The sequence below is a fragment of the Homalodisca vitripennis genome, unplaced genomic scaffold, assembly GCF_021130785.1.
Source record: "Homalodisca vitripennis isolate AUS2020 unplaced genomic scaffold, UT_GWSS_2.1 ScUCBcl_608;HRSCAF=2996, whole genome shotgun sequence".
Classification (NCBI taxonomy): Eukaryota; Metazoa; Arthropoda; class Insecta; order Hemiptera; family Cicadellidae; genus Homalodisca; species Homalodisca vitripennis.
The window spans coordinates 54-26,901 of NW_025776810.1; the positions used below are offsets into that span (position 1 = coordinate 54).

At 33.5% G+C, this 26,848-nt stretch overlaps 1 protein-coding gene across 1 annotated transcript; it reads left to right on the plus strand.

The window, feature by feature from the left end:
- Positions 1–2,409: 2,409 nt before the first annotated feature.
- Positions 2,410–18,198, plus strand: LOC124370927. The gene is made up of 5 exons (XM_046829234.1): positions 2,410–2,524; positions 3,724–3,772; positions 6,539–6,624; positions 11,740–11,872; positions 15,334–18,198. Exons 1-5 carry the CDS (start codon positions 2,459–2,461, stop codon positions 15,396–15,398), a joined length of 399 nt encoding a protein of 132 aa, XP_046685190.1. The 5' UTR covers positions 2,410–2,458; the 3' UTR covers positions 15,399–18,198.
- The last annotated feature ends 8,650 nt before the right edge of the window (positions 18,199–26,848 follow it).

Here is a 26,848-nt window from a genome sequence, read left to right on the forward strand (position 1 = left end):
ATTGATAAAACTTTCTGGTATATACATTCACTACATGGTCTACTATACTAAAATACAAGCCTCATTCTTAGGCCCAAGCCTATTTCCGGAGCCCAACAATTAACTTTATAGGCCAAGTGCTGACAAAAAACCAATCTTATGGACAGCCATATCCTCAAAAAACGCACGAGCCAATTTTGATTAAAACTTTCTGTAACACATTCACTACATGGTCTACTATACTAAAAAATTACAAGCCTCATTCTTAGGCCACGGCCTATTTCCGGAGCTACAATAAACTTTACAGGCCAAGTGCTGACAAAAACTAATCTAAGGACAGCCATATCTCAAAAACGTACGAGCACCAATTTTGATAAACCTTTCTGTATACATTCACTACATGGTCCTACTATACTAAAATACAAGCCTCATTCTTAGGCCATGCCTATTTCTGGAGCCACAATAAACTTTATAGGCCCAAGTGCTGACAAAACTCAATCTATGGACAGCCATATCTCTAAAAACGTACGAGCCAATTTTGAATAAAACTTTCTGTACACATTCAATACATGGTCTACTATACTAAAATACAAGCCTCATTCATAGGCCACGCCTATTTCTGGAGCCACAATAACTTTATAGGGCCAAGTGCTGACAAAAACCAAACCACTATGGACAGCCATATCTCAAAAACACGTACGAGCCAATTTTGATAAAAAACTTTCTGTATACATTCACTACATGGTCTAGTAATTACTAAAATACAAGCCTCATTCTTAGGGCCACGCCTACTTTTCCGGAGCCACATCGATTTTTACAGGCCAAGTTGCTGACAAAAAACCAATCTATGGGACAGCATATCTCAAAAAACGTACGAGCCAATTTGATATAAAACTTTCTGTATACATTCACTTACTATGGTCTACTATACTGAAATTTACAAGCCTCATTCTTAGGCCATGCCTATTCTAGAGCCACAATAACTTTATAGGCCAAAGTGCTGACAAAAACCAATCTATTGAGGCTTGTATTTTAGTATTACTAGACCATGTAGTGAATGTATACAGAAAGTTTTATCAAAATTGGCTCGTACGTTTTTGAGATATGGCTGTCCATAGATTGGTTTTTGTCAGCACTTGCCTATAAAGTTATTGTGGCTCCAGAAATAGGAGCGTGGCCTATGAATGAAGGCTTGTAATTTTTAGTATAGTGTAGGACCATTGTTATTGAATGTGTACAGAAAGTTTAATCAAAATTGGCTCGTACGTTTTTTGGAGATATGGCTGTCCATAGATTGGTTTTTGTTCAGCACTAGGCCTGTAAAAATCGATGTTGGCTCCGGAAATAGGCGTTGGGCCTAAGAATGAGGCTTGTATTTTTGATATACTAGGACCATGTAGTGAATGTGTACAGAAAGTTTAATCAAAAATTGGCTCGTACGTTTTTTGAGATATGGCTGTTCCATAGATTGGGGTTTTTGTTCAGCACTTGGCCTGTAAAATCGATGTGGCTCCGGAAATAGGCGTGGCCTAAGAATGAGGCTTGTATTTTTAGTATAGTAGACCATGTAGTGAATGTGTACAGAAAGTTTAATCAAAATTGGCTCGTACGTTTTTGAGATATGGCTGTCCATAGATTGGTTTTTGTCAGCACTTGGCCTGTAAAATCGATGTGGCTCCGGAAATAGGCGTTTGGCCTAAGAATGAGGCTTGTATTTTAGTTATAGTAGACCATGTAGTGAATGTGTACAGAAAGTTTAATCAAAAATTGGCTCGTACGTTTTTGAGATATGGCTGTCCATAGATTGGTTTTTGTCAGCACTAGGCCTTGTAAAATTCGATGTGGCTCCGGAATATAGGCGTGGCCCTGTAAGAATGAGGCTTGTATTTTGGTATAGTAGACCCATGTAGTGAATGTGTACAGAAAGTTTTATTCAAAAAAATTGGTTCGTACGTTTTTAAGTATGGGCCCTTTTTATAGGGTTTCTCAAAACTTGCCTTTTAATTGAGTTTAGTCTTGAAAATTGCTGCTATAAAAGGGGATTATTATCATAAAAGTACTGTTTTGTTCATTTAAAATCTTTATTTGTAGTTATTTATCTTCACCGTTATTAATTAAATATATATTTTGTATGGTTTGAGTTGATGAACTAGGTTAGGATTCATTTAGGAAACTTAGTTCCCGGTTACTCGTTCTTTTTATTGGATGGAATCTATGGCCAGTTTCACGTCGGTGCTTTAAATTTGGTAACATTTTTAGAATCTCTAGGGGGGGGCGCAGCTGACCCCCCCTGGGCGACGCCCCTTGAATATAGGTGTCAAATGTTGCAACTTATGGTTGTTTCGTTTTTTTTTTTTTACGGAAAAATTTGTTAAAAATATACTTGTCATGTATATTATACATTTTTCACAAACTGTTCTGATTTGGTTTACTTACTTTATTATAATAAGTGTTTGTTTCAGGCTTAAATGTACCCTATATGGGAAAATGCTGCTTCTGCTTCTCCCTCGAATTTGGTTCTCTGGCCATTGCTGCTTGTTCTGTGGTGAGTTCAGTTAGTGTTACCCTATACTTAGGTAGTCATCCTATCCATTATATCCTAGGAGGTTAAACTGGAGTCTTGTCTCCTTATTCTCAAAATCTAGTAAAAAAAATAAAACACAACAACACTTAACATACCTAAAGTGTTAGTCTACTGGATATTTATGGATAGCTCGAAAAAAAGGTAGAATTTTTTTTGCATAAAAAACGTTAATTATAGAATCTAATGTTCTTCAATACCGCAATTTGGGTGAGTACAATATTAGTATCCTTCGTAAAATGTAAAAATATCTTGAGCTTGTGGTTCATCTCTGATTATGGCTGAGTGTTTAGTTTATTGTTGATGATTAATTACTAGAAAGCATAACAGCCAATTATGTATAATTAAATGTATATGTTACTGGAATAGAAAAACATTCACTAAATCACTATATAATTATGATAGGCCATCAGGATCAATCAGAACTCTATTGATTTATTTTTAATTTTGCATTATCTTATGTTTGAAATTTATTTTTCGATGCCTAAAGAAGAGAATAGATTCCAGTCAAAAACGTAGCCAGAAAATAATTTTGGGGGGTATCCAGACAACTGATATTTTCCCATAGTGGACAGAGAGTAAGGCTCCATTTTGTTCCTTAAAAAGTTCTTGATTCATTTCTTTGTTGAGAACGGTCTTTCAGCATTACATGTCAGTAATACTGAACTATATAAATAATAATAATCGTTTATTGAAAAAGTAATTGAAAAAAATTTGGGGTGGGTATTTGGAACTCATGGACCCCCTCGTTGGCTACGTCCTTGATACCCGTTCTTGTAAAATTGTGTTCATTTGTAACATATACAATGGAAAATGTTCAAAATCCTGTGATTATGGTTTTAGGTTGTCTAGCAAATCGAGTAGTAGTATTGTTTTATTTTGAAATCGTAATGTTTGATCAAAATTTGTAATCAATTCCACACAGTGATCAAATACCTTATGCTTGATCCATGATCACACCGAAAAATCGCAGGCCAGTGTTGGTCATTGGACGCAAAATATGGCCAGTATACTTTGGCCTTTTCTAGCTTAAAATAAGGAATGGTGTGAAATGGTAATAACTTTAATGTCACAGGATTAAGAAAAACTGTCTGTGTAAGTGTGTGTATTCAATATGCTATGTGTCTTTATTTTAGAAGGTAATTCTGGTTTACTTGTTACAGCTTTTCTGGATTTTTGTGCTGTTCGATATATTAACAGTCAACAGATACAGTAAGTCTGCTGTTCTTAATTTTAGATCATACGAAACCATTTATTGAGCTGAATCTGTTATTAGATAAGTAAAACCAAAATATATTAAAATGCTTGAGAGGTTATGAAGACCTCACCAAACTATGACAAATAACTGAAAAGAATTTTATAGAAAATCATGTGTTTTATCATATATGATTTTTTAAATAGATTTCTCAAAATTTGAAGTAATACAATGCTTATAAACGGATAATTGCAAAATGTCATGCAATGCGACCAAATAAATCAAATGAAAGTTTTAAGAAAAAACTTTCATTCTGAAAATTTAAAATCAAAAGAAATATTTTTAATTTTAGTAACCAGTTTCATTGTTAACGATTTTTTAAATTTTTACTGTTTTGAGGAAAGGCTTTAATATATATATATATATACATATAATATATATATATATATAACTTTATTGGTATGTTAAATATACACTAATTTAATTCAAATTTAAACTTTACATATTTGGGTTTGACAATAATTGTACATTCAAGTTATTTATTGTATGACTAAATTCATAATTATTACAAATTAAAATTTTGTAATATTAAGATATCTAACGTCTTGGTTGTGACAAGGTATTTAGCTGTGATGAGTTGGATAAAAAATATGAAATTAGGGATGTTGGGAAAGCAGAAGAATGAAAAGTAGGCGACAGTATGATGTTCCAACAACTTTGTCTGTTGGTCATGTCACTTTTAGACCAGTCTAGGATAGCCAATCAAAAAAATAGGTTCAGATCAGGAGTAACATTTAACTCGTGATTGTTTGGCTCTCCTGACTTCATGCTACAAGGAAAGACAATCAACAAATACCTGTACTGCACAACTTTGATCAAGCTCTGCCAAGCGGTTCAGAACAAAAGGCGTGTCATGAAAAAGAAATCTTGCTCCTTGGCGACAGTGCAAATTTCAAACTGTGCATAACCTTTGAAAATGATTGGATCTTTGACTGCCAGAGTAGGCAACAAATGTATTTGAAGAGGGATTTCAAAACATTTTTTTCAAGGTATAACAGAATCTCCTCCTCTATGATGGTTATATTTAATTAGATGTTAGTTTATTTCGAAGCTATTGTTATCAATTGCCAGGCCTGTCAGTATAAATTAAATGCGTTCAAATTTAGGTATTACAACTAAAATATGATTTGGAAACATACCTATAGAGGGTCATTTTAATCTTCAACATTAATAAATATGCTATTTATTTCATGTTACGTAATTGAAAAAGTTGACATGGGCTTAACTTTATGTACATTAATAATTTAATAGCAAGTATAACATATTCCAAAACTATTTTTCTTGAACAAATACATACAACCATCTCTAGAAAATAAAGTTTCACATTTTTACAAAATTAAATAAAAGAGAGAATGCGATGTACTATCCTCATCCTTCAAAAGAATATGCGACGTTGGATTTGAACTCAATTCTTTACTGGTTCAGAAATTCAAGTCAAAAAATTTTAGAATATTATTATGTTTATAATTTGAGTTTATCTGATAACCTTTCATTTCAGAAATCTGAAATTTATTGTCACATAACATTACATAATGCACTAGATAAAAATCTAAAATGAACAGGTCATCTATATTGAATGACTCGTCAGTATAATTAAAAATATACTATCCTAGAAATAAAACTATTTATAAACATAATTAATAACTAATTGATAAATAATCATAATTAATAACACAAAACAGTGACCCATATGTATACATATATGCGTACAAATATAACATAAAGTTTTAACAGTATAGGTGAATTGTGTACAAAACGTTTAAAAAATCTAAAAATAATTAATGATAAAATAAATACAATGTACACTGGGAAAAAAAAATATATATACAAGGTTTAAAGTTGTAGTTTTTAAAGTTTTGAAATGGTTTGAGAGTAATATATTGAATGAAGGTTGCATTAATTAGAAAATCATTTTCTGAGTAATATTCTTTCTCTATTAAGATAAGTAGACATATTAATACTTTTAGTTTTACGGACTGGGCATGCAAGTCTGTCTCTCTTTCTTGTATTGTAATCATGATCTTTAGTGGTGATATTATTAGTTAAGATTTTTATGGGTATACATTAAGACCTCATATATATAAAGTGATGAAACGGTCAATAAGTTTAAATATAGACCTATAGGATGATCTAAAGTTTTATTTTGTTATCATTCTCAAAGCTATATTTTGCAATTTAAAAATATAAATTTCTTTGGAGGAAGAACCTCAGGCCAATATGCCATATTTTATGTGAGGAAAGAAATAAATATAATACACTGTCATCACTTAATAATATATCCTGTGTATCCTTCTCTGTGCAGATACACTGTCATTATCACTTGAAAATATATCCTATGTATCCTTATCTGTGCAGATAAACTGTCATTATTACTTGAAAATATATCTTAAGTATCCTTCTCTGTGCAGATACCTTGTCATTATCACTTGAAAATACATCCTATGTATCCTATGTATCTGTGCAGATAAACTGACCTCATTACTGGAAAATATATCCTGTGTATCTCTGTGCAGATAAACTGTCCTCATCACTTGAAAAATATATCCTATGTATCCTTCTCTGTGCAGATACAATGTCATCGTCACTTGTAAATATATCCTATGTATCCTTCTCTGTGCAGATACAGTGTCGTCATCACTTAAAAATATATCATATGTATCCTTATCTGTGCAGATAAACTGTCATCACTTGAAAATATATCCTATGTATCCTTCTCTGTGCAGATACAAAAAATGCTGTGGAGAGTGGTGTCGCCCGTCTATTGATTGATATGGTTCTGGCTACGTTGATGTTCATAGGAGCACAGAAGGTAAAATGTCAACGTAACATAAACGGAGCTATCTACACTATCTTATCTGATAGATACGAGTAGTATGTTCTGTGTATGGCTGAGCTTTTGTCACTTGTTAATAATGTAGGTACATAGTAGTAGATTTATTTTATATTAAAGAGAGGTCATTCGCAATTTGAGCCTTATTTTGCCCATTATCATGTACCACAACCTTGTGCTAGGATCTTACGAAATTGATTAAGGAGGAGGATACAGTACAAGATCGATGGTACTGATAAAAAGTGCTACAGTCACAGGCAGGATTCAACCTGTGCAACCTCTAACTCAGATTCAAAGTCTGACGTCTTAGACCGCTCGGCGATCGGCTTTCGAGGAACTTAAAGGAGTTTTAAACAGAAATGTCTTTGTAAAGCACATAGTGAGTAAAGATTAAAAAATCTAAACTATATTTAAGAACTTACAACAATGTCAATGTGTTGTGTGGTCACTTATAAGACTACATTTAACACGTTCATGACATCAGCATTGTCATGACTTTATTTACCGTTGCAGTATTTAATAATAATAGCAAAAACCGTCATCAGTTTTTTCTACATCAAACGTCTAAGTATAAAGAGAAAGGTATGTAGGCTTGCAATTTTGCACAAAAACAATTATTTCATTTCAATTTTGCTCCACGTAACTAAGGAGTACCTAAACAAATAATTTACCTTAAAAATTAAGCAACCATGCGCCTGAAAGGGCAGGTATTGGGGATCCATAACGGGCAAACATTAAAAACACAATAATGTATTACATAGCAGCTTGTACCTCATCGGGCGCACGTCACATTTTACAAAAGCCTGGTGTGTACCTGATCGGGTACACGAAGGCAGTTGCGAAAGAACGTATGTACCCGATAGGGTACACATCGTCTTGAACGTGTTAAATCATGGCCATTAATTCTTTGTTTGAAGGTTATTTTTTGACGATGGAAGGATTGTGAAGGAAACAGGATTTTTCCTGTTATTTGCGATTGTTCAGTGAAACAAGAAATCAGTAAAACATGAAGGAAACAGGATTTTTCCGGACATTTGCCATCGTTCAGTGAAACAAGAAATCAGTAACACATGAAGGAAACAGGATTTTTCCAGACATTTGCCATCGTTCATTGAAACAAGAAATCAGTAACACAACTGATTTACTGTGTTACTGATTTATTGTTTCACTGAACGATGGCAAATGTCTGGAAAAATCCTGTTTCCTTCACATGCCCATTAAGTTCCTTATTCAAATAGTACTTTATGTTCAGCAAATAATGAAGAAGCTATATTTATAAAAAGTCTTTCTTATTACTTGTATTGAGATCATCTATCTTTCCACATATGCCTATCCTTTAACTAGTTCATAGATTTCTTACATTATTTTTATGTTGATTTTTTTGTATTCAACTACTTGTTTTTTGGTAATCTTCTAAATATATTTTATAATTTTTAGCTGGACAGAAGTTTTACTGAACACTATTTAAACTCTATGTGCTCTGTTTTGAAAGACAAACGAAATACAAAAAAAAGTTATGAATAAAAAAAGAATTTGTTAAAGAAGAAGCATATTTTTAATTGTATTAGTTTCTGACAGGTAAGACTACTATTATTATTGTCATAATTTAATAATATTGATTATTATGTACATTTTTATGAACTGTTTGGTACGGTAGAATTATTTAAGATGTATATAATTATTAAAATAGGTATAATATTAATTATTGTTGTACTTAATATTTGTTATTTGTATATTTGAATTTTTAATAATAATGAATTCATTATTAAATATATATTTAAAAGAAAATGTGTATGTATATGAGTTGAAGTTTAAAACAACTGCTTATGGTAATGTTGCATGAGTGTATTTATTAATAATGTATAGCATTGACTATTAATAAATATAATATTATTTTAGTAATTTGTGACTACAATTTTAAAACTTTATTGCATGTATATATTTTTTCTAGTTTATTTTTGCATTTGAATTGAAACCATGAAAAAACCGCTATGTAATAATCCATAAGTGCATTTCATAATAATAAAACAAAAGTATTAATATTTAGAGAGTGTTTGCTTAATAACGTGTTATTGAATTTGAATTATTAAATTTAGTTTCGTCAGTTAGTGATTGCAATGTAATGAAACGGCATTGAATTTTACCCCATAAGAACTATCCTAAACCTAAAAACCTTGTATGGCATTACTTTTGGTCATTATTATGTGAGATCATTAATAAGTACCCAACCACTTTTGAGATGTTCTGTAAAACCTTTTTTTATTTTTTAAACAATGTAGATAAAAAAAGTTTGAAATAACCAGTGAAATGATGAATAGAAATGTTTCCAAATCATCCTAATATGTTCTATTTGGATGCATGTTTGGGAATTGATAATAATACATCTAAACTTTTTAAGGGAACAAATATACGATTTCAGTTAAAATAATTATTAATTTCAATTTGTTTGATTGCTAGACATACTCTACAGGTGGTGTGGGTAGCCTATATTCAATAGAGTACCCACACCAATGTTCTTTGTTATTGGTAAAGATTAATTGAACAAGTTTATTCGTTTTCTTACATAATATTAGCATGTTGATAATATAGTAACGTAGTATGTTTGTTGGTCCATAGGATATTAAAATACAATCATAAACTAATCCATTCATATACCTTCCAGTTGAAACCACCCCTGTTCAGCAAAAACTGATGTGTCACTTAAATCTGGGCAACCTTGTGGATGTCTAGGAGCGGCACATCATTAACCGCAAATGTCGAGGTTCTGGGGTAATCCAATAGGTCTAATCTACTGTAGGAGATGACTGTTGGAGGTGGTGGGGTTTGTTCCCTAACCTCAGAGGTTCTTGCTAGCCTCAACAAGGGTTTGCCACTCCCTGCTTACTTTGACTAGAGAGGCTGGTTCAGAACTGGCCTCCCCTTCTTCCAGGGGACATGACTTTGAGTAGTGCTCTAATTCTTCCTCATGGATCTCGATAGGAGGCGGCCCTTACCCCCAACCTTACCCATTCTGAATATCCTAACACTCCGGAAACAGCGCAAAGGTACTTACAGGACTAAGCGCAATTTATAAACCTCTTGTCCTAAGAGAACAAAAAAATCCATTCATAATTTAACTGTGCACATTGTTTTTATCAATAATTAGATGTATCTAGTAAATATACTTCAAACCCATGGTAGGTATTCCTTATATTATTCCCCTGTTCATACATCCGTACGCAACGTACGAAGTAGGCATGATTCGATTAAACGATCAAATATAATATACTATAAAATTTAAGTAAGTGATCAATATATGGATCAATTATAATGGAGTATGATCAATCAGCAGTGATTGGTGGTCCGTGGAGTATGAATATTAACATGTGAGGGATGTGCACCTATGAGAGCATGGGAAGGCTGGCTAGACGATCACCACTACGATGACTCATCTCCGGCCGGCCCCATATTTTTCCTGGCTTCACATTGCCTTTACTTCTGCTACATCTGTTGGTCTATTGAGTCTATGCTCACAACACGTGTGACTATTTTAGTAAATATAAATACTGATCATTTCAACGAATGTTTTTAATTATTTATTAATAACAGCTTTTACTTGGTAATGAAATGAATTTACATCACTGTGTTAGTTTTTCTTGATTATATAACCTAGTAATATTAACAAATTATTTTTAAATTTTGATACAGCTAGGTGCTAGCCCTACCAACCGATGGTGGGGGGTATGTCTCCCCTAAGCCTCTAGTTCTGTGTCTGTTGTCAATGTAATGTTTTTAAACTTACTGTAACATTTTGTGTGTGTCACATAAATTATTAATTATTTTAAATAATGTTTTCATTACGTAGGTCTTGAATTTGCATTTTACTTTACATAGTGTTAATACGAGGTTTAGTATTGTTAAATATTTTGAAGTCATTAATGTATGTGTAATGTATATATTTAAATAAAGTATTATTCAATTGGATTTGAGTACATCCAACCTCTTTTGGAGAATGAAAATTTCCCTCCTTGATTTTACTGAATTTACTGAAGGGGAAACCATACTAATGATTCGAACCTAGGGAATAATAAAAAAAGCAGTTCAATCACTATAACAAACACTTGCCCACAAAGCTAATTGGCACATAAAGTCGTTGGCAAGTCTTAAAACTGTTCTGGTTTTGTGTTGGACACTGCCATAGCTGGCCACTTTGCTACTCACCATTAGGAGGTTAGAATTAATGAGGGGGGGGGGGGGTCGGAACCTGAGTGCTAAGTATTGAAATTGAAACAGTAAATTAAAAAATTAAAGGCCTACAATACTTTCAATAAATAGTGCATTATTAAATGATTACTTATTGTATTCCGTATGTCTGAGTGTCTATGTGATGGAAAAGTTCCAGGGATTTGAAACTTATTGGTATTTATTGAAAGAAACAGGATTTTCCAGACATTTGCCACCGTTCAGTGATAGAATAAATCAGCAACACAAGTTACGAGATCTGCAATCTGATCTCTTCTTCTGGTGAATAACCTAAACACATAACTACAATCTAGGTTAAAATTCCGCAGCATTGTGACACACCTAAGTCAGGAATCACAACAACCATGCTGTGTGTGAACTCTATGTAGACTAACTCTAAAACATGCACTTAATAATTAAAAAAAAACACTAATTATAAGTGACCTGCGGAATACAGGTCACAACACAATACCCAAGGTACTACTACTCGCCCAAAAGAAAATTTCTGTTGGAGTCAAAGGTCAAAAAGGCAGCACAGTTTTCACTATAAATGAAGGGCTGTTGGTAACCATAATGGCAACAAGAAAAAAAGGAGTAATTAATCATTTTAAATTTTTCAATAATATATCAAAATGTCATTGTGAAGATCTTTTGTTGGATTGGTTGGTTTCATAAAGTGATGGACGGAGTGGACTAAGACGTAGGACTTATGATCTCAGCTGGAGATAACGCAGGTTCAAATCCTGTCCATGACCGTAGTGCTTTTGATCAGTACCATCAACCTTGTACTGTATCAACTCTCCCCCTTATCCTGTTTGATGAGATCCTCGCACAGGTCAGTGACCTTTTAAGTGAAGTAACATGTATTTACAGAGAATGTCGCTGCTGATACTACTGTGGGTGCTGGTAGAGTTTGTGCTGATCCTCGTCAACGTTGTATTGGCTTTAGTCGTCGGAATAATGCAGCTCAGCCATGTGATGCTGCTAGGAGCGGCCATTATTGGCAGTAAGTTGATTTGCTAGTACACTATCACTTTATATATGCTAGTACGCTATCACTTTATAAGTGCTAGTACACTATCACTTTATAAGCACTAGTACTCTATAACATTATATGTCCTAGTACACTAGTAGCTAGTGTACTAAAACTTTAACCGGTACAAGCCCATGGGGTCAGTATCAACCCCTCTATCAGTACAACAGTATATTAACAGAACGATATGCTCCAGATGTATGGATTATAATGATAGTGTAACAGCACATGTAAAGTAATAGTGTACTAAAACTTTATAACCCATAATATATATCCAGAATCTGAAGCTTATCACTCAGATAACTGTTGTACTAGTAACGGACCCAATACTAATCCTATAGACTCAAATACAGGATAGAAATCATTACCTTGGTGACAAGGTATGCTAAAAATGTATAATTAATTTTTATTTACTGTATTACACTCTTAAAATGGTTACTTTCGAAATATTGAAAATAATTGTAGAAAAAAAGTACTCTATTCATGTGAAAAGATAGCTCAACCTATTAGAATGTACCTTTTCACAGTATGGCAGTGATTAGCACACTTAAGTGGAAATTGAAGTAGATGTTACAAGATCCAGGTGACCATGGTAATTTTGGGATAAACCACATCTCTGATCTCTTTCATATTTTGTTCTACAGAAGGCATGAATTATTGGATGCTCTGGATGGATAAAATTACACCCCCTAATATTGCAGAAGTCAATAAATCCCATTCTCTCACTGAGTCTTATTCAGTAAACCATCAGGGGTGTGAAAGTCTCATAGGTGTACTGGCTATAGCGGTATTCCAAAAGCACGCTGAGAAAGTTCCTTAAAGTTCATTTAGATCGTGTCCAATTCCACAAGGGCCATAAGCTTGTAGCCCTCACCACTGGGGATTTCAGGCTCATTTTCCTGATTGGTGAGATATCTCCAGGTACCTTTACAGTACTTAACATTACAGGAAGAAAAAATGATGCAATCATTTTACATCAGATAAAACTGTACCATCAGCATCAAATCAAATCACATTTTTACTGCCGAAACATTATACAACACATGGAAAATGTCAAATTTTTACTTTTTACTTGCTAAAATTTTTGTCAAACACACCACAAGAAATCTCGTTCAAACATACAATTTTGCAAACGTACCTACATCCATTCATTCACTAATTATTCCCACTTCCAGCGAGGAAGTCTAGTCAGTCTTTTTAATTGGTGGTCTCCCAATCATAAGCAAAAAACTTGTCAACATTATGAAATGTTTGTGACACTAAAAAGAGTTTTCAAACGATTTTTTAACACTTTGAACGTTGGAGTGTTTTTAATTGAATCTGGTAACTTATTGATGAAATGAACACCTGCCTGTGAAAGCAAGCGTTAATAAACCACCGTTCTGTGTCTACCAGTCCGGTAGTTATCTCTGCATCTAGTCTCATACGCATGTATGTCTCGGCCATTCGTCATGGCACATTTAGACACACAAAACAGAGTTGTTTCCACGATGTAGAGACTGGGCAGCAGTGCGGATCGCTTGTTTTTGCAGCTCAAACACTCTCAGGAATTGATTGTTTGCACAAGCTCCCCACAACACCATCCCGTAAATGAGATGGGGGTAAATCAAGCCATAATATGCCATCATCAGAAACTGAATCGGGCAGTATTTGGCTAGAGACCTCAAAACATAAACGCCTGAGGCCAATTTGGAGCAAACGTGGTCGATGTGATCGTTCCAAGTCAACCCTCGATATAGGTATATTCCTAGGAATTTCAAACAATATACTTCTTCCAGCATGGTGTCAGCCAACAGCTGGCTCGTCATGACTATCTACTGATCGTATAGCAAAATTTATAAAATTGGATTTTGCAGAATTTGTTTTAAGATTGAGGCCGTTAAATTTTTGGCGCAGTTGTTGATTTCAATAAAACTGCTGTTCCAGAATTAATTTTGATTTGCTAGTGAAACAGAGAGTCATGTCATCAGCATACTGCACTAGTCTTCCGTGCAGAAGTGATGAACCTACATCACTGACATAGATCAGGAAGTGAATTGGACTCTCTATTCGGATTGTGATTTTTTTCCAACTATGCCTGTGATTACTAAAATCATAGAAAAAACATGCCATCCTATCATTTTGCATCAGGCAGGGAATTTGGAGTCTCTCTTTAGGGGAATATTTACAAAGATAAACCCCAATTACGATTGTGAGATTTATCCTTCTATCCCTATGGTCCATAATTACTGTTGAAAAAATCATCATACGATGCTTAGCACATATTATTTCATAAATTCCAGCCCCTGTTCCTCCATCTTATATTATGTACAGTAATCATTGTAACATAGGAGGAGAGGTCACCTGTCTATTCCTCTCTGGTTTCGAACAGTACCCCAAATTATCCACCATTTTATCCTAAGGTACAATCCAAGATACCATAATCTCTTAAGAATTGCTAATAGGTTCTGTGTAAATTCGTCTGTTTCACTAGAAATTCTGCAAAGAAAGACAATATACTCTTATTGGTCAGTAATCACGATGATTTACAAATTAACTAAGTTTTAGATAAATTTAATAGGCAATATATCCAGAAAGCTGGTAAATGCTTCAATATAACAGCTACTTACCCAACCTGCAATGAAGAGAGCAAAAACCTCTGTATGTCTTCTTATCATTACGTAGCCAGCGAGAGGGTTCAAGAGGTCCAGCCCCCCTAAATTTTCATTTTTTCAATTACATTTTTAACAATTAACGATTATTATTAACAGGTACTGCTGAAAGATCGTTCTCAACATTGAAACAGGTCTTTTTAAGGAACAAAATGGGGAATGAGCGGTTTATTACTTTTCCCTTACTATCTGTCAACTATGAGAAGATATTACCCCCCCCCCAATATTGTTTCCTGGCTACATTCTTGTACCATTGAGTCAAAGCTTTCTCAGTAGCTTTGGCATAGCTTTCGTTTTTCTCACGTGCTTATTATTTTTAATTATGGTAAGAAAGAATCTTTGTACTAAACACCTTGTATCTTACTAAACATATGTTATGTTTTACAAACTTGTGCTAAATTTTGAAAAATTGGATGATATTACCGAAATGACAGCATGCTTGTTTCGTACAGCATTAAAACAGTATTAATCCAAAGATTTGTTTTATAAAGAAAACAATTGTGCAATATTGCAATAGTTCTGTAGTACTACGCTTTATAAGTTTTAATCTCTAATAAAAATGTATACATGCATTTATAAAAGTTAAACTGGGTGGCATCATTTGTTAGATGATTATTCTATTTCTAACAAATGATTTGATGAAATCTAGTGTCATTGTATCTAAGGCGAGAAATCGAATATTATATTTTTATAATAGTGTTATAAACTTGTTTAATGTTTCAGATTGTCAACAAAATATACTTATGAGTGTATCACAAGTAATTATTTCGTAAATGCTTTCAGCTTTCTACACCCTCGCCTTAATCGTGGTGTTTAACTTCTACCGTGAGGTGAGAGATGGCCAATGAACTATCTTGGATCATCCCTGGATAATCTCAGGATCCTAACCGGATCACTTCTGGATACTTGTCTACGCATCAGTCCTTATACTGATACGATATCGTATATGACTGAACATGTAAACTTTTATTGAACAAGTACCTGAATTAATAAAAAGCCAGAGGAAACATTTGTTTTGGTTATAAGCTGCTTTATTTTTTAAAAGTAATATTTACTAGCATAAGTTGTTAAGACTGTGTCATTGTTATTGGTGTAAGGTGTATTAGCAGTAAATACTTAATTTAAGTTTGATGTAAGACCAGCATGTAGAAAAAAGGACTTGATAAAATCATGTGTATTCTTTTCTTGGTGAGTACTTGAAGTTGAGTTGCAGATGGTATTGATAAAAACATGTTCTTGCATTTTAGTATTCATTTATATTTTAGGGATTGATTTAATACTCTGTAAACGCATTATTGTACACATAGATAATAATTCGAGGTAACTGAAAAATATTTAGAATATTTTATTTTAAACACCAGCAGTTACCCGCATTTATATAATAATAATTAAATTCATAGATATTACATTTTAAATAAGATTTCAAGTTAAATATTCAATGTAGAAGTCAAAGCTAGTAGAAACCAAAAAAGAATATTATGATGAAAAATAATTCTGAAAATGTTTGTAAAAATTCCTGGGAAATAATAAACAAAGAAACAAAGAAAAGTAACAGTAAACAGGAAAGAATTTGAACCTAGAATTTGATAATAAAATAGTTTCCCACCCTCATGAGGTCAGCAATAGTTTTAATAATCATTTTATAAGCACAATTGAAAGTATGTTGCAGGAATTTCCAGCAAGGCAGAAAAATAATTCACCAACAAGAGAATTCTCAAAAGAGATTTCAAATTTTAGATGCCCCCACCTCCCAGTCAGTGAAAAAGAACTAATAGATATTTTTAAGACTCTAAAAAATAAATGGTGAAGTGGTTATGATGAGGTTCCAATTAAAATCATAAAATTAACTAAAATGCCATTAAATACACCGTTGTTACATAATCAATTCATCTTTTATCCTCCCCAGTAGACTGAAAATTTTAAAGTTTTTTAAAAAGGGGGACCAAACTGATATTCAGAATTACTGTCCTATTTCAATACTACCATCAATTTCAAAAAGTTTTGAAAGAACCATGTATCTTAAGCTTACTGAACACTTAAAAAGCAATGATCTTTTTGATAAGGAACAACATAGTTTTCGTAAAAATAAATCAACAACACAGCTCCTGTAAGCTTTACAGCATTTTCGGTTGAATCCATTGATAAAAAAAAGTAGCAGGAATATTCATGGATCTATCAAAAGCGTTTGATAGCATCACACCGTAAATTAGTTAAGAAATTACAAGACATAGGAATCAAAAATATTTATTTGAAATGGTTTGAATCATACTTACAACATAGGCAGCAGTACATAGAGATTTCTCAATCTGAGAATAATAGAATAACAAAATTTAAATTTAAATTACAAACAATTCAATACAGGGTACCCCAGGGGTCAATTTTGGGGCCTCTTTTGTTTATTTGTTACACTCAAGACATGCCTGATTGTCTTAATCGAATATATGGAATTAAAAACAAATTGTGTCTTTATGCAGATGACTCAAACCCCATCATGTCAGCAAAAACCAGCTTAGAATTGGAATTGGCCTCATTTATTGAACTGTTGAGAATTCAAAATTTTTTCATAGATAATGGACTTATCCTAAACATGAAAATGCCAACTTAATCTCATTTGGAAAAAAAAAACTAGGAACATTTCTGAAATGAATTGATAATGAATTTATAAATGAAACAGAAAAAATTAAATTTTTAGGTCTAAATGTGGATAAACATCTTACATGGGACTCGCATATTGATTATATAATGAAAAAAGTTAATTCAGGTATTTATGCTCTAAAACGATCTTATCATGTCTCTATAATTTATCAGTGCTTCAAACCGTATTTCATGCTCGTATTCAGTCACATGTATTCTATAAAATAAGTGTCTATGGTGGGACCTCAAATCATAATCTAAATAAAATTCTCTACCTTCAAAAAAAGTTCTGAGAACAATCTTGCGATTAAGAATAGTGATGATTTGGTCAAGGAACATTTTACCAACTTACGAATACTGACAGTGTATAGCTAGTATATTTTTAATACAATCATTTATGTAAAAAACTACAAACTCAATTTCAAAATATAAAGAGGTACACTTTTACAATACCAGAAACAAAAACACCATTTTATTACCTCATACCTAAAACAATTTAAGAAAGGCACCACCTATGCTGGAATATAGTTTTTAAACTATATTCCCAAAACAATAAGGGAAATAAATTAATTAAAAAATTTAAACTATTATTAAAAGGTTTTCTTTTGCAGCAAGTTTTTTATTCACTAAATAAATTATATTCAATAGGACAGTCAGTATAACTCATAAACATACAATAGTGTTTTTAAGGTTTTCTTACAATTATTTTTATCATATATCATATGAGGTTTTTACAGTATGAAGTAACATTGTTAATAGTAGTTATAATGTACTTGGCACTACTTTATTGTATATTTATACATACTAAATATAGACTTTTTGATTTTATTTTATTGATTTTTACGTTTTATAATAAATTATCTTATTTTTTAGATTATTACCTTTTAATGCATGTGAAGCAATTGGCTTTCGATTGTCTTGCAACTTTTGAAAATGTATTAAGAGACTGTCCATATTTATGTATGCACTTTTAAGACACAATTTTTTCATGGATAAATCTTTTAAAAACAGAAACATATGTGTATAATTTGCAAAACCTTTTTTAAATACATGTACAGTATTCTGTCATGATTATAATTGAACGAAGACCATTAATGGACTATACATTTTTTAAATTTTGTCTTTCTGTCTGTCCGCATGATATCTCGAGTTTAAACTTACTTGAAATTTTTCAAAAGGCAACATCGAATTCTACAATAGCACATGTCACTCCAAGGAATTTGGCTGAGCGTTACGGAAAATTTTTTTCATTGTTCTTTTTTTTTCTCTCTTAGGACAAGAAGCTTATAAATTGCACTTAGTCCTGTAAGAACCTTTGCGCTGCTTCCGGAGTGATAGGATATTCAGGATGGGTAAGGTTAGGGAGTAGGGGCCGCCTCCTATCGAGATCCATGAGGAAGAATTTAGGGCACTACATCTCAAAGTCATCCCGGAAGAAGGGGAGGCCAGCTCTGAACCAGCCTCTCCAGTCAAAGTAGGCAGGGGGTGGCACACCCTTGTTGAGGTTAACAAGAACCTCTGAGGTAAGGGAACAAACCCCACCAACTCCAACAGTCATCTTCCACAGTAGACTAGACCTATCGAATTGCCCATGAACCCCAGAATCTCAACATTTGCGGTTAGTGATGTGCCATTACTGGACATCCATAAGGTTGCCCAGATTGAAGTGCCACATCGCTTTTTGCTGTGCCCAGTGGCACTTCATTGTACTTATAAGTAACCATAATCGAAATTTCAAGGGAAATAAATTTATAAACAAAGCGAGTACAACCGTGTGATTAGTAACACCGCCTAATGAAACGGCATGTCGATCCATGGGGTATGGCTGAGTGCTTTAAGGATGAACTTTGACTTTTAAACTTTGCACGCAAACTAAGCAATGCCTGCCTGTAACCCAACACATGGTGTGTTGTATTCTTACCCGGTATGAATCATAAAATTGACATTATTATTCCAAAATAATGAGAATGAACAGAAGTAAACTTCTTAGGTTCTCTTAGGTTTCTCTGCGTTTATTTATTGTAGTCAGTTCAGTATTGATACCATAAGCAAATGTAAACAACATAAACTAAAATACTATATTTCACTAATGCAGCATGTATGCAAGTTACGACTAGCCAAGATTTCTCAGTGTATGTGATCAGTGAAGATGTTAAAATATCTCATTAGTCAAAGTAAATAAACTGATAGAATACAATTAAATCAGATTAACTCATATCTCACAAGATTATGTTCGTCTATAACGACAGTTTCAACATGCTAACAATAATTGTTATTACTACAAAACAATTTATGGTTTTGGCCCCATATTGTCTTAATTGTTGCTATCTTGCAACAACTTTATATATATTTAGAGAAGTATATATAAATATTATTTGTTTACTTATAAGATGAAAAGAACGCAAAAAATATGTATCCATGGTTAGAAGTACATGTTTATATTTAAACGAACCAATTCTAGGAAAGTTACCATCTGCTCCTTTTTTATGGCAGACAGTAAAATATGGTACCATTAAACCATTAAACACCATTATCTATAATAGCAAGAATCACCCAATTTTTAAAAGTCTGGCTCAGCAACCTCATTGGAAAAGTGCTTGAATTTTGTGGAATTCATAAAAAGCAGTTCATATATGCTGAGGTAAAAAATTCTTTTCCTACTTATAAATTTAGAAAAATAAAAAACTTACAAGATAAAAAAGTTATCTAAATTGTCCGGTGTTAACCTAATAAACAAGGGTTATTCAGAAAGTAAGGATTTCTGATAAAAAAAGCAATACAACAATGGATAGAAGGACCCTACAAAATGTAAACTTAGTTGCATTTCTATAAGGAGTTACTTAAATCTTTGGTGTGATTTGATACTCGTATTTTGACTCCAAAATAAATAGATTTTTCTTAGACCAAGAGGTCTGTAGGATCTTTCTATTACAAGTTATAGTTCAGACGACACGAGTTTGAGAAGCACCTGTCCGGGTCCTTAGTAATCCACCACAGCTTGAATTCTTTCATCTTCGTCAATTTCTACACCCAGGTTCCAATTTTGTTCAGCCATTTGTGATAAGGTTCTAAGCTTTTGTCTGTCACTGTCGGAGGATTTATGCATAATCTAACTTGTTCATGTCAACTTATATACGTTGAAGGAAAGTCAACGACCAATGCTCTCCACAGCTTAATGGAAGCGGTGGAGGACACCTTCAAAGAAAAGGAACCCCTAGTCAGCATCTTTATAAGTATTGAAGGAGCTTTCGACCGATTAGCATATGAAGCCTTAGAAGCAGCACTGAAAAAGATTAATTTTCCCACCAGATGCTGTCAAGTGGATAGTATCCATCCTAAGAAGTCGACAAGTAAGGGCAAAGTTCGGAGATGTATCGGCCACAATCACGCCCAAAAAGGATGTCCCTCTTTTTTATATTTTAAATTTTGTTTTAACACCTATAGCAATTATATTGAAATCATTCATTTAAGATTTTAAGTTAATTAAATATATTAAACTTCAAAGTTAAAAATGCTTTAAGTGTAGGTCTTAAATTATTCCTAATGTTAAATTTGCCATTTAATGTTTTTATTAAACTATAATTCTATATTAAGGGAATCTAAATTCATGAGTAAATTTACAGTTTACTACTTTAATGAGACATATTAATTAAATTAATAAATGGGTATTTTTTATTAATCATAAGGACACTGGAACAATTTATTTTTATTTGGTATTTTATCAGATATAGTTGCTGTAACATTAAGAATAATTATTCAAATTGAATCAGCTCAGCCAGGATCTTTTAAAAAAATTAACAAATTGTACAATTTTATTGTTGCTTCACTATAATTAATTAATGGCTATTCCAATAATTGTAATTGGTGGATTTCACAACTAATTTTTGGCAACTAAAAGGACCTTTGGGCCACCCTTACTTATGTTTGTACCCTCAAAATCTGAGACTTTTACAAAAGTCAATCAAATTTGAGGGCTCCTGTTCTTTGATGTCCTTGGGGCTAAGAAGATGTGCCCCTAGGAATCTTTTCATATTTTTGGATATGGTAAGTCAGTTTAGCCATATGTGTTCTGCTGATTCTTTTGCTTCTCCGCAGAGTCTGCATTAATCAGTACGATATTTTCTAAGAGACAATGTCCTGTCAGCACCTCTACTATCAATCTTATATCCTCCCTACTTTGTTCTAGAAGAGATGCCCACCCTTTAGAATAAGGAGAGATAAACATTTTTTATGGTATTAATCCTGAGGTCCTACTCGAGTTATTGGATCTAATTTTTTTCCCAATCTTTTATAAGAGCTTTGATGTTGGAGAAGGCTACTCCACAGCCTGGCTCAGGCCCTACCATAAGATATTCTGTACCTATTTTGGCAAGGGTATCTGCTTTTTCGTTTCCATGAATGAATGCCCTCATGGCCTGGCACCCAACCGAGTGTAACCCCGTTCTTCCTTGCCAATTCCACCAGAACATTCTTGCATTCCCAAACTACTTTTGAGTTAAACGAGCAGGCGTCAAGTGCCTTTAATGCAGCCTGGCTGTCAGGGAGGTTTAAATATTCTTTGGTAATTGATTATTACCATTTATAATTGGTGCTCCTGGTATGGCTTTCCCTAGAATAAATAATTTAAGATTTTGACTATCACCACCATCATTATCTTTATTAAAGTTAGTTCTATAGTTAAACTGGTTGAACAGTTTACCCGTCACTATCATCTAATGTTGCTAATTTTGGGCCTAGAGTTAATTTAACAACTTTTTCCTTACAATTAGCTGGTATTTTCATAATTTAGGAGCCATAAATGTTATTACAACTGTGTAATTAATATAAAAACTACTGGTATAAATGCTTAGCGGTATTTCCCGGAGAAATTGCCATATTATTAACAGATCAAAATATTAAAACATCATTTTTTGACTCATCTGGTGAAGGTGATCCAATTTAATATCAACATTTATTTTGATGTTTTGGTCAACCAGAAATTTACATTTTAATATTACCAGGGTTTGGTTTAATGTAACATATTATTATTCAAGAAAGAGTTAACAATCTTGCTATTTTGGAATTGATAATCAAGCATACTTTACTTTAACTGCAATAATTATTGTTGTTCCAACAGGAATTAAAATGTTTAGTTGACTATCTATTATAAATGGAATATCAAAAAGAATGTCAAGTTCATTAATATGATCAACTCGATTTGTTTTCTATTCACAATGGGTGGTTTAATGGGAATTGTTTTATCAGCTTCATCATTTGATGTCATTTTACATGACACATTCTATGTAGTTGCACATTTTCGTTATGTTTTATCAATAGGAGCAGTATTTGCAGTTATAGCAGGATTTATTCAACAATATCCATTGTTTACTGGTATCTAAGTGATTAAAAATTAATTTTTTACTATATTTATTGGAGTAAATTTAACTTTTTTCCCTCAAAATTTTTTAGAATTAAGTCAATTACCATTATTGTATTCAGATTATCCAGATACACTAATTAAAATACATTAAATTGGTAAACCAACCGATTAGTCAACCATCAATTGAAATCAAGCCGCTTTGGTTGCCAATTCATTCTGAAAAATATCCTAACAATAAAACCAAAAGTATCAAACAGATTACAGATTTTTAATAAACCAATATGGTGTCACTAAATGGTTTTTAGAAGTTCATCTTTAATGAACCAATAATAAAAAAAAACCTACTCTCGTCCCTCCTTTTTTTCGCCATCATTTTTCTGCCGTGACGATCACCATATACTATTGGCCTCTGGTCAGTTCTATTTGGTTGACCGGTGAGTGCAGTGTTTTTTTTTTATTAAGAGCATGTTTTAGAGTCAGTATGCATGGAATAGACACTCAACATGGCTGTTGTGGTTTCTGACTTATGTGTGTCACAACGTTCTGGTATGTTTTGTTTATTTCGACTAGATTGTAGTAATGCATTAGTTTAGTCATTCACTTGAGGAAGAGATCAGATTGCAAATCTCTAAAGGTAGTGTTTGTGTCTGATTGCGTTTTATCACGGAACAATGGTAATTGCCAAGAAAAAATCCTGTTTCTTTCATTTTAGGTCAACTCTAAAGTTTTTGTTGTGAAATATAAAAAATTACTGCTTAAAGCCCAATCAGTATTTAGAAAAGGGTTTAGTAATTTTTCAGTGCTCCTTAATGTGACTGATGGTTATGTTATGTGCTAAGGGCAAAAACTTGCAGGATTTGATGACGGTTTCGGATTGTATTTATTAATTTTGAATTGTTGTTCATTTTGAATGATAACTCTGTTTGTTGGTTCCTGTCTTACTTGTTGGAACGATAGAAGGATGGGTAGCTGTGGGCAACACTACCTCGATATTTTAGCGTCCCTCAAGGCACTTTATTGGGACCAGTATTGTTTTGTATATATTGCAGATTTGAAAGACATTTTTAAGTATCACTCTATTCATTATTGATCAGATGATTCGTAGATATTGTCAATTCCACAATCCCTCTAAAAGAGCTGATCTGTGCACAATATCAACTCTGATTTTGAGAGAGAAGAGGTGGTCGAATGATCATGCTCAACTCACCTTCTTGCTTGACTCAGAAAAATATTCCATTTTGTATACGGATCATTTTTTGAATTATTGGTGTCAAACTTTAATCCTAGCTTGATTTTTATAACCATGTTAAATATACAATATTATAAAAAAAGTCTTATTTTACCAGGCGAAGTTGGGGCTAAGAAGTCTTCTTTAATACTTAAAATGAGCACCAACAGCTTAAAGGTAACTTCCGAACCACCACCAATGGCTGGGTAGGCGGGCTGCTTGCAAGGACAGGATCGCTCAGTGGTTATCCATCCAAGCAGCAACCACGCTCGACGTTGGTTGATCCGGTTATCTTGCGATAATCGTTGTACCCGCTACACTACGCCATTGGCAACACACAAAAATATTATAGCCAAGCTACAAATATTTATCTTGCGATAATCGTTGTACCCGCTACACTTCGCCGTTGGCAACACACAAAAATATTATAGCCAAGCTACAAATATTTATCTTGCGATAATCGTTGTACCCGCTACACTACGCCGTTGGCAACACACAAAAAATATTATAGCCAAGCTACAAATATTTATCTTGCGATAATCGTTGTACCCGCTACACTTCGCCGTTGGCAACACACAACAGTATTATAGCCAAGCTACAAATATTTTACAGATTAGTTAAAATATTATTATTCCCAGCCAAGGTAGAAATGTGTGCGCTCAACATTGTTTCCCCAATCTATTATACCCTTCCAGCTTTAGCTCGTTGTCTGGCCTGCGAAATGAGACAGTTGTTTTAAATCGCAGCACAGTGCGTTAAGATTTGTTTGCAGTCTCAAAACGCCTACGTATACAGGAGAGGTTCTAAGGTGTTATGGTTCTAAGCTAGTTGTGACTTGCATGCTGTTCAACTGGTTTACAAACTTCTTCTGATCGATGGCTGAATATTCCAGGAAAAAGCTCATTTAGGGAAACACGCGCAGTACTCAACAGAATTTGCCTACTCCACTCATCTATCATATGTGCTTTCAGAAATTAGGAAAAGGTTTTGGAGCGCAAAAATGCAATGATTATCACCTACTTACATTCTTAGCTACAACCCATAAATGAACCATGTTAGAGCGATGCTTAGCTTGCATTTGTTTCTGTTTTCGGCTATAATACGAGGTATGCTTTTGCCAAGCAATGTCTTGAATCCAAGGATGTAACTTTGAAGAACGCTTGATCAATGAAGATTGTTATTATTATTACAATACTAGCTGACCCGGTGAACTTCGTTTCACTTACCTCTTAACATAAACCATATTAATTTAAACCCTAATTATGTATTGCAGAACTGGTAACTTTATAAAGGCATCATCATCATAGTATAGGCCATGCTATGGCATCTTAGAACTGATCAAAATTCAATGAATACAGCGCCTTCTACACCACAGCTGTTGAAAAATGCCACAATAATTAATAAAAAAAGCATAAAGGTGTCTTTAAAAAGGTGTTTTAAATTTCTGTCAGATCAAGTGTCAGATCGCTTTGTTTTTTATAATTGGCTGAATTCGTTTGTAACGTGATAGTAACTTTCCTTTAAATTGATTTGTTTTTATAGAAGAAGAACTTTTACAATGCATTGTCCCTTTTGCAAAAAGTGGATAGAATGGCAGAATAAAACTACCTGTCCCAGTTGCACTAAAAAATTGTTAAGATGCGACGAATGTTTGACAATAACCGCTGATACTTTCAACTTTTGTATCAAGTGCGGTCACAATTTGTGCCGCACAATAAGAATTAACAGGGCCAAGGAACAAAAGAAAACAAGTGAAAAAACAATTATGTTATCAAAATCGAGGTTCGTCTCAACAATGCTATCATCATCATCATCTGAAGGAATAACATTTTCAGAACTTAATTTAACTGGTGAAGAATTAAAATATTTGAATGAGATAAAAGAAAATCAGGAGCACAACATCGGCAATATTCTGGTTGTGCCAAACTTGTCCGAGTCACCGAGGCCTCCCGCCACGCTGTCAATCTCGTTGGATGAAATAGGATAAAGTCAAGAGGACAACATCAGCAATATTCTGGGCCAGACTTGTCCGAGTCACCGAGGCCTCCCGCCACGCCGTCAGGTCCTAGCGAGCAAAGTGAAGACATCATTAGCAAGCCGGGTTTATAAATAATACCAATTAATGTAACATATTATGTTGCTGATTCAAGTGCAAATTTTTTCAAGTGCGAGAAATTTAAGAAAATATGTTTCTTACCATAAAGACTGATTTTTCGGCACTATAATCGATTTCTGGATCGTAGGAGAATGCTGCTCGTTCCAGGTTCACAGGAGCATTGCGTTTGCGGAATCGGTCAATTTCTTTTCCCGGGCTCGCTGCTGTTGTGATCGATGTGCCTGAACTCGTTGCATTCTTTGTCTATCCACTTCATTCTGATTTACTGTAGAACGCAAATGTGCCATACCAATACGACTGTTATCATTATCAGTCTCTTGCTGGTCATCAGTGCGATTAGCGCGTGAGGTAGCTCGCCGCACATTCGATCTACTTCGACGACCTATGTTAAGTCGTTTTCTTCTCGGCATTGTAAGCAGTATCTGATATTAATGTTTTCTTGCACTAATAATGTTAACCTATTATAATGGCGACAGCTTTTTTACCCCAAATTGCATGCAGTAGTAAGTAAACATATGATACTGAGATACTTCGTAATTTGTATTTGTTACAGCTGTTAAATTAAATTAAGTTAAATTTTTATTATTTAAATTATTTATTTTTACTGTAACAATTAATAGGAATATGATGGATACTTTAAAATATCAATATTTTATAGATGATCTAGCTATAAAGCAGTTAATTTGGCAACACCGGGTCTGCGAATTTCAATGTATATTTCTGAACGCACCCAACACAGACTAATTATGGATACATGAACATCAATCAAACGTTTGACAGGTAAGAATAGTTTGTATGGGAAAATCAAATTGTCGTTTTTAGTATTTTCTTTGCGATTTTGTTATATTTTCTCATCGTTTAAACCTTCCCTGGACTTCTACGGACATTTCAAGACCAAAATTAGCCAAATCGGTTCAGCCGTTCTCGAGTTTTAGCGAGACTAACGAACGGAAATTCATTT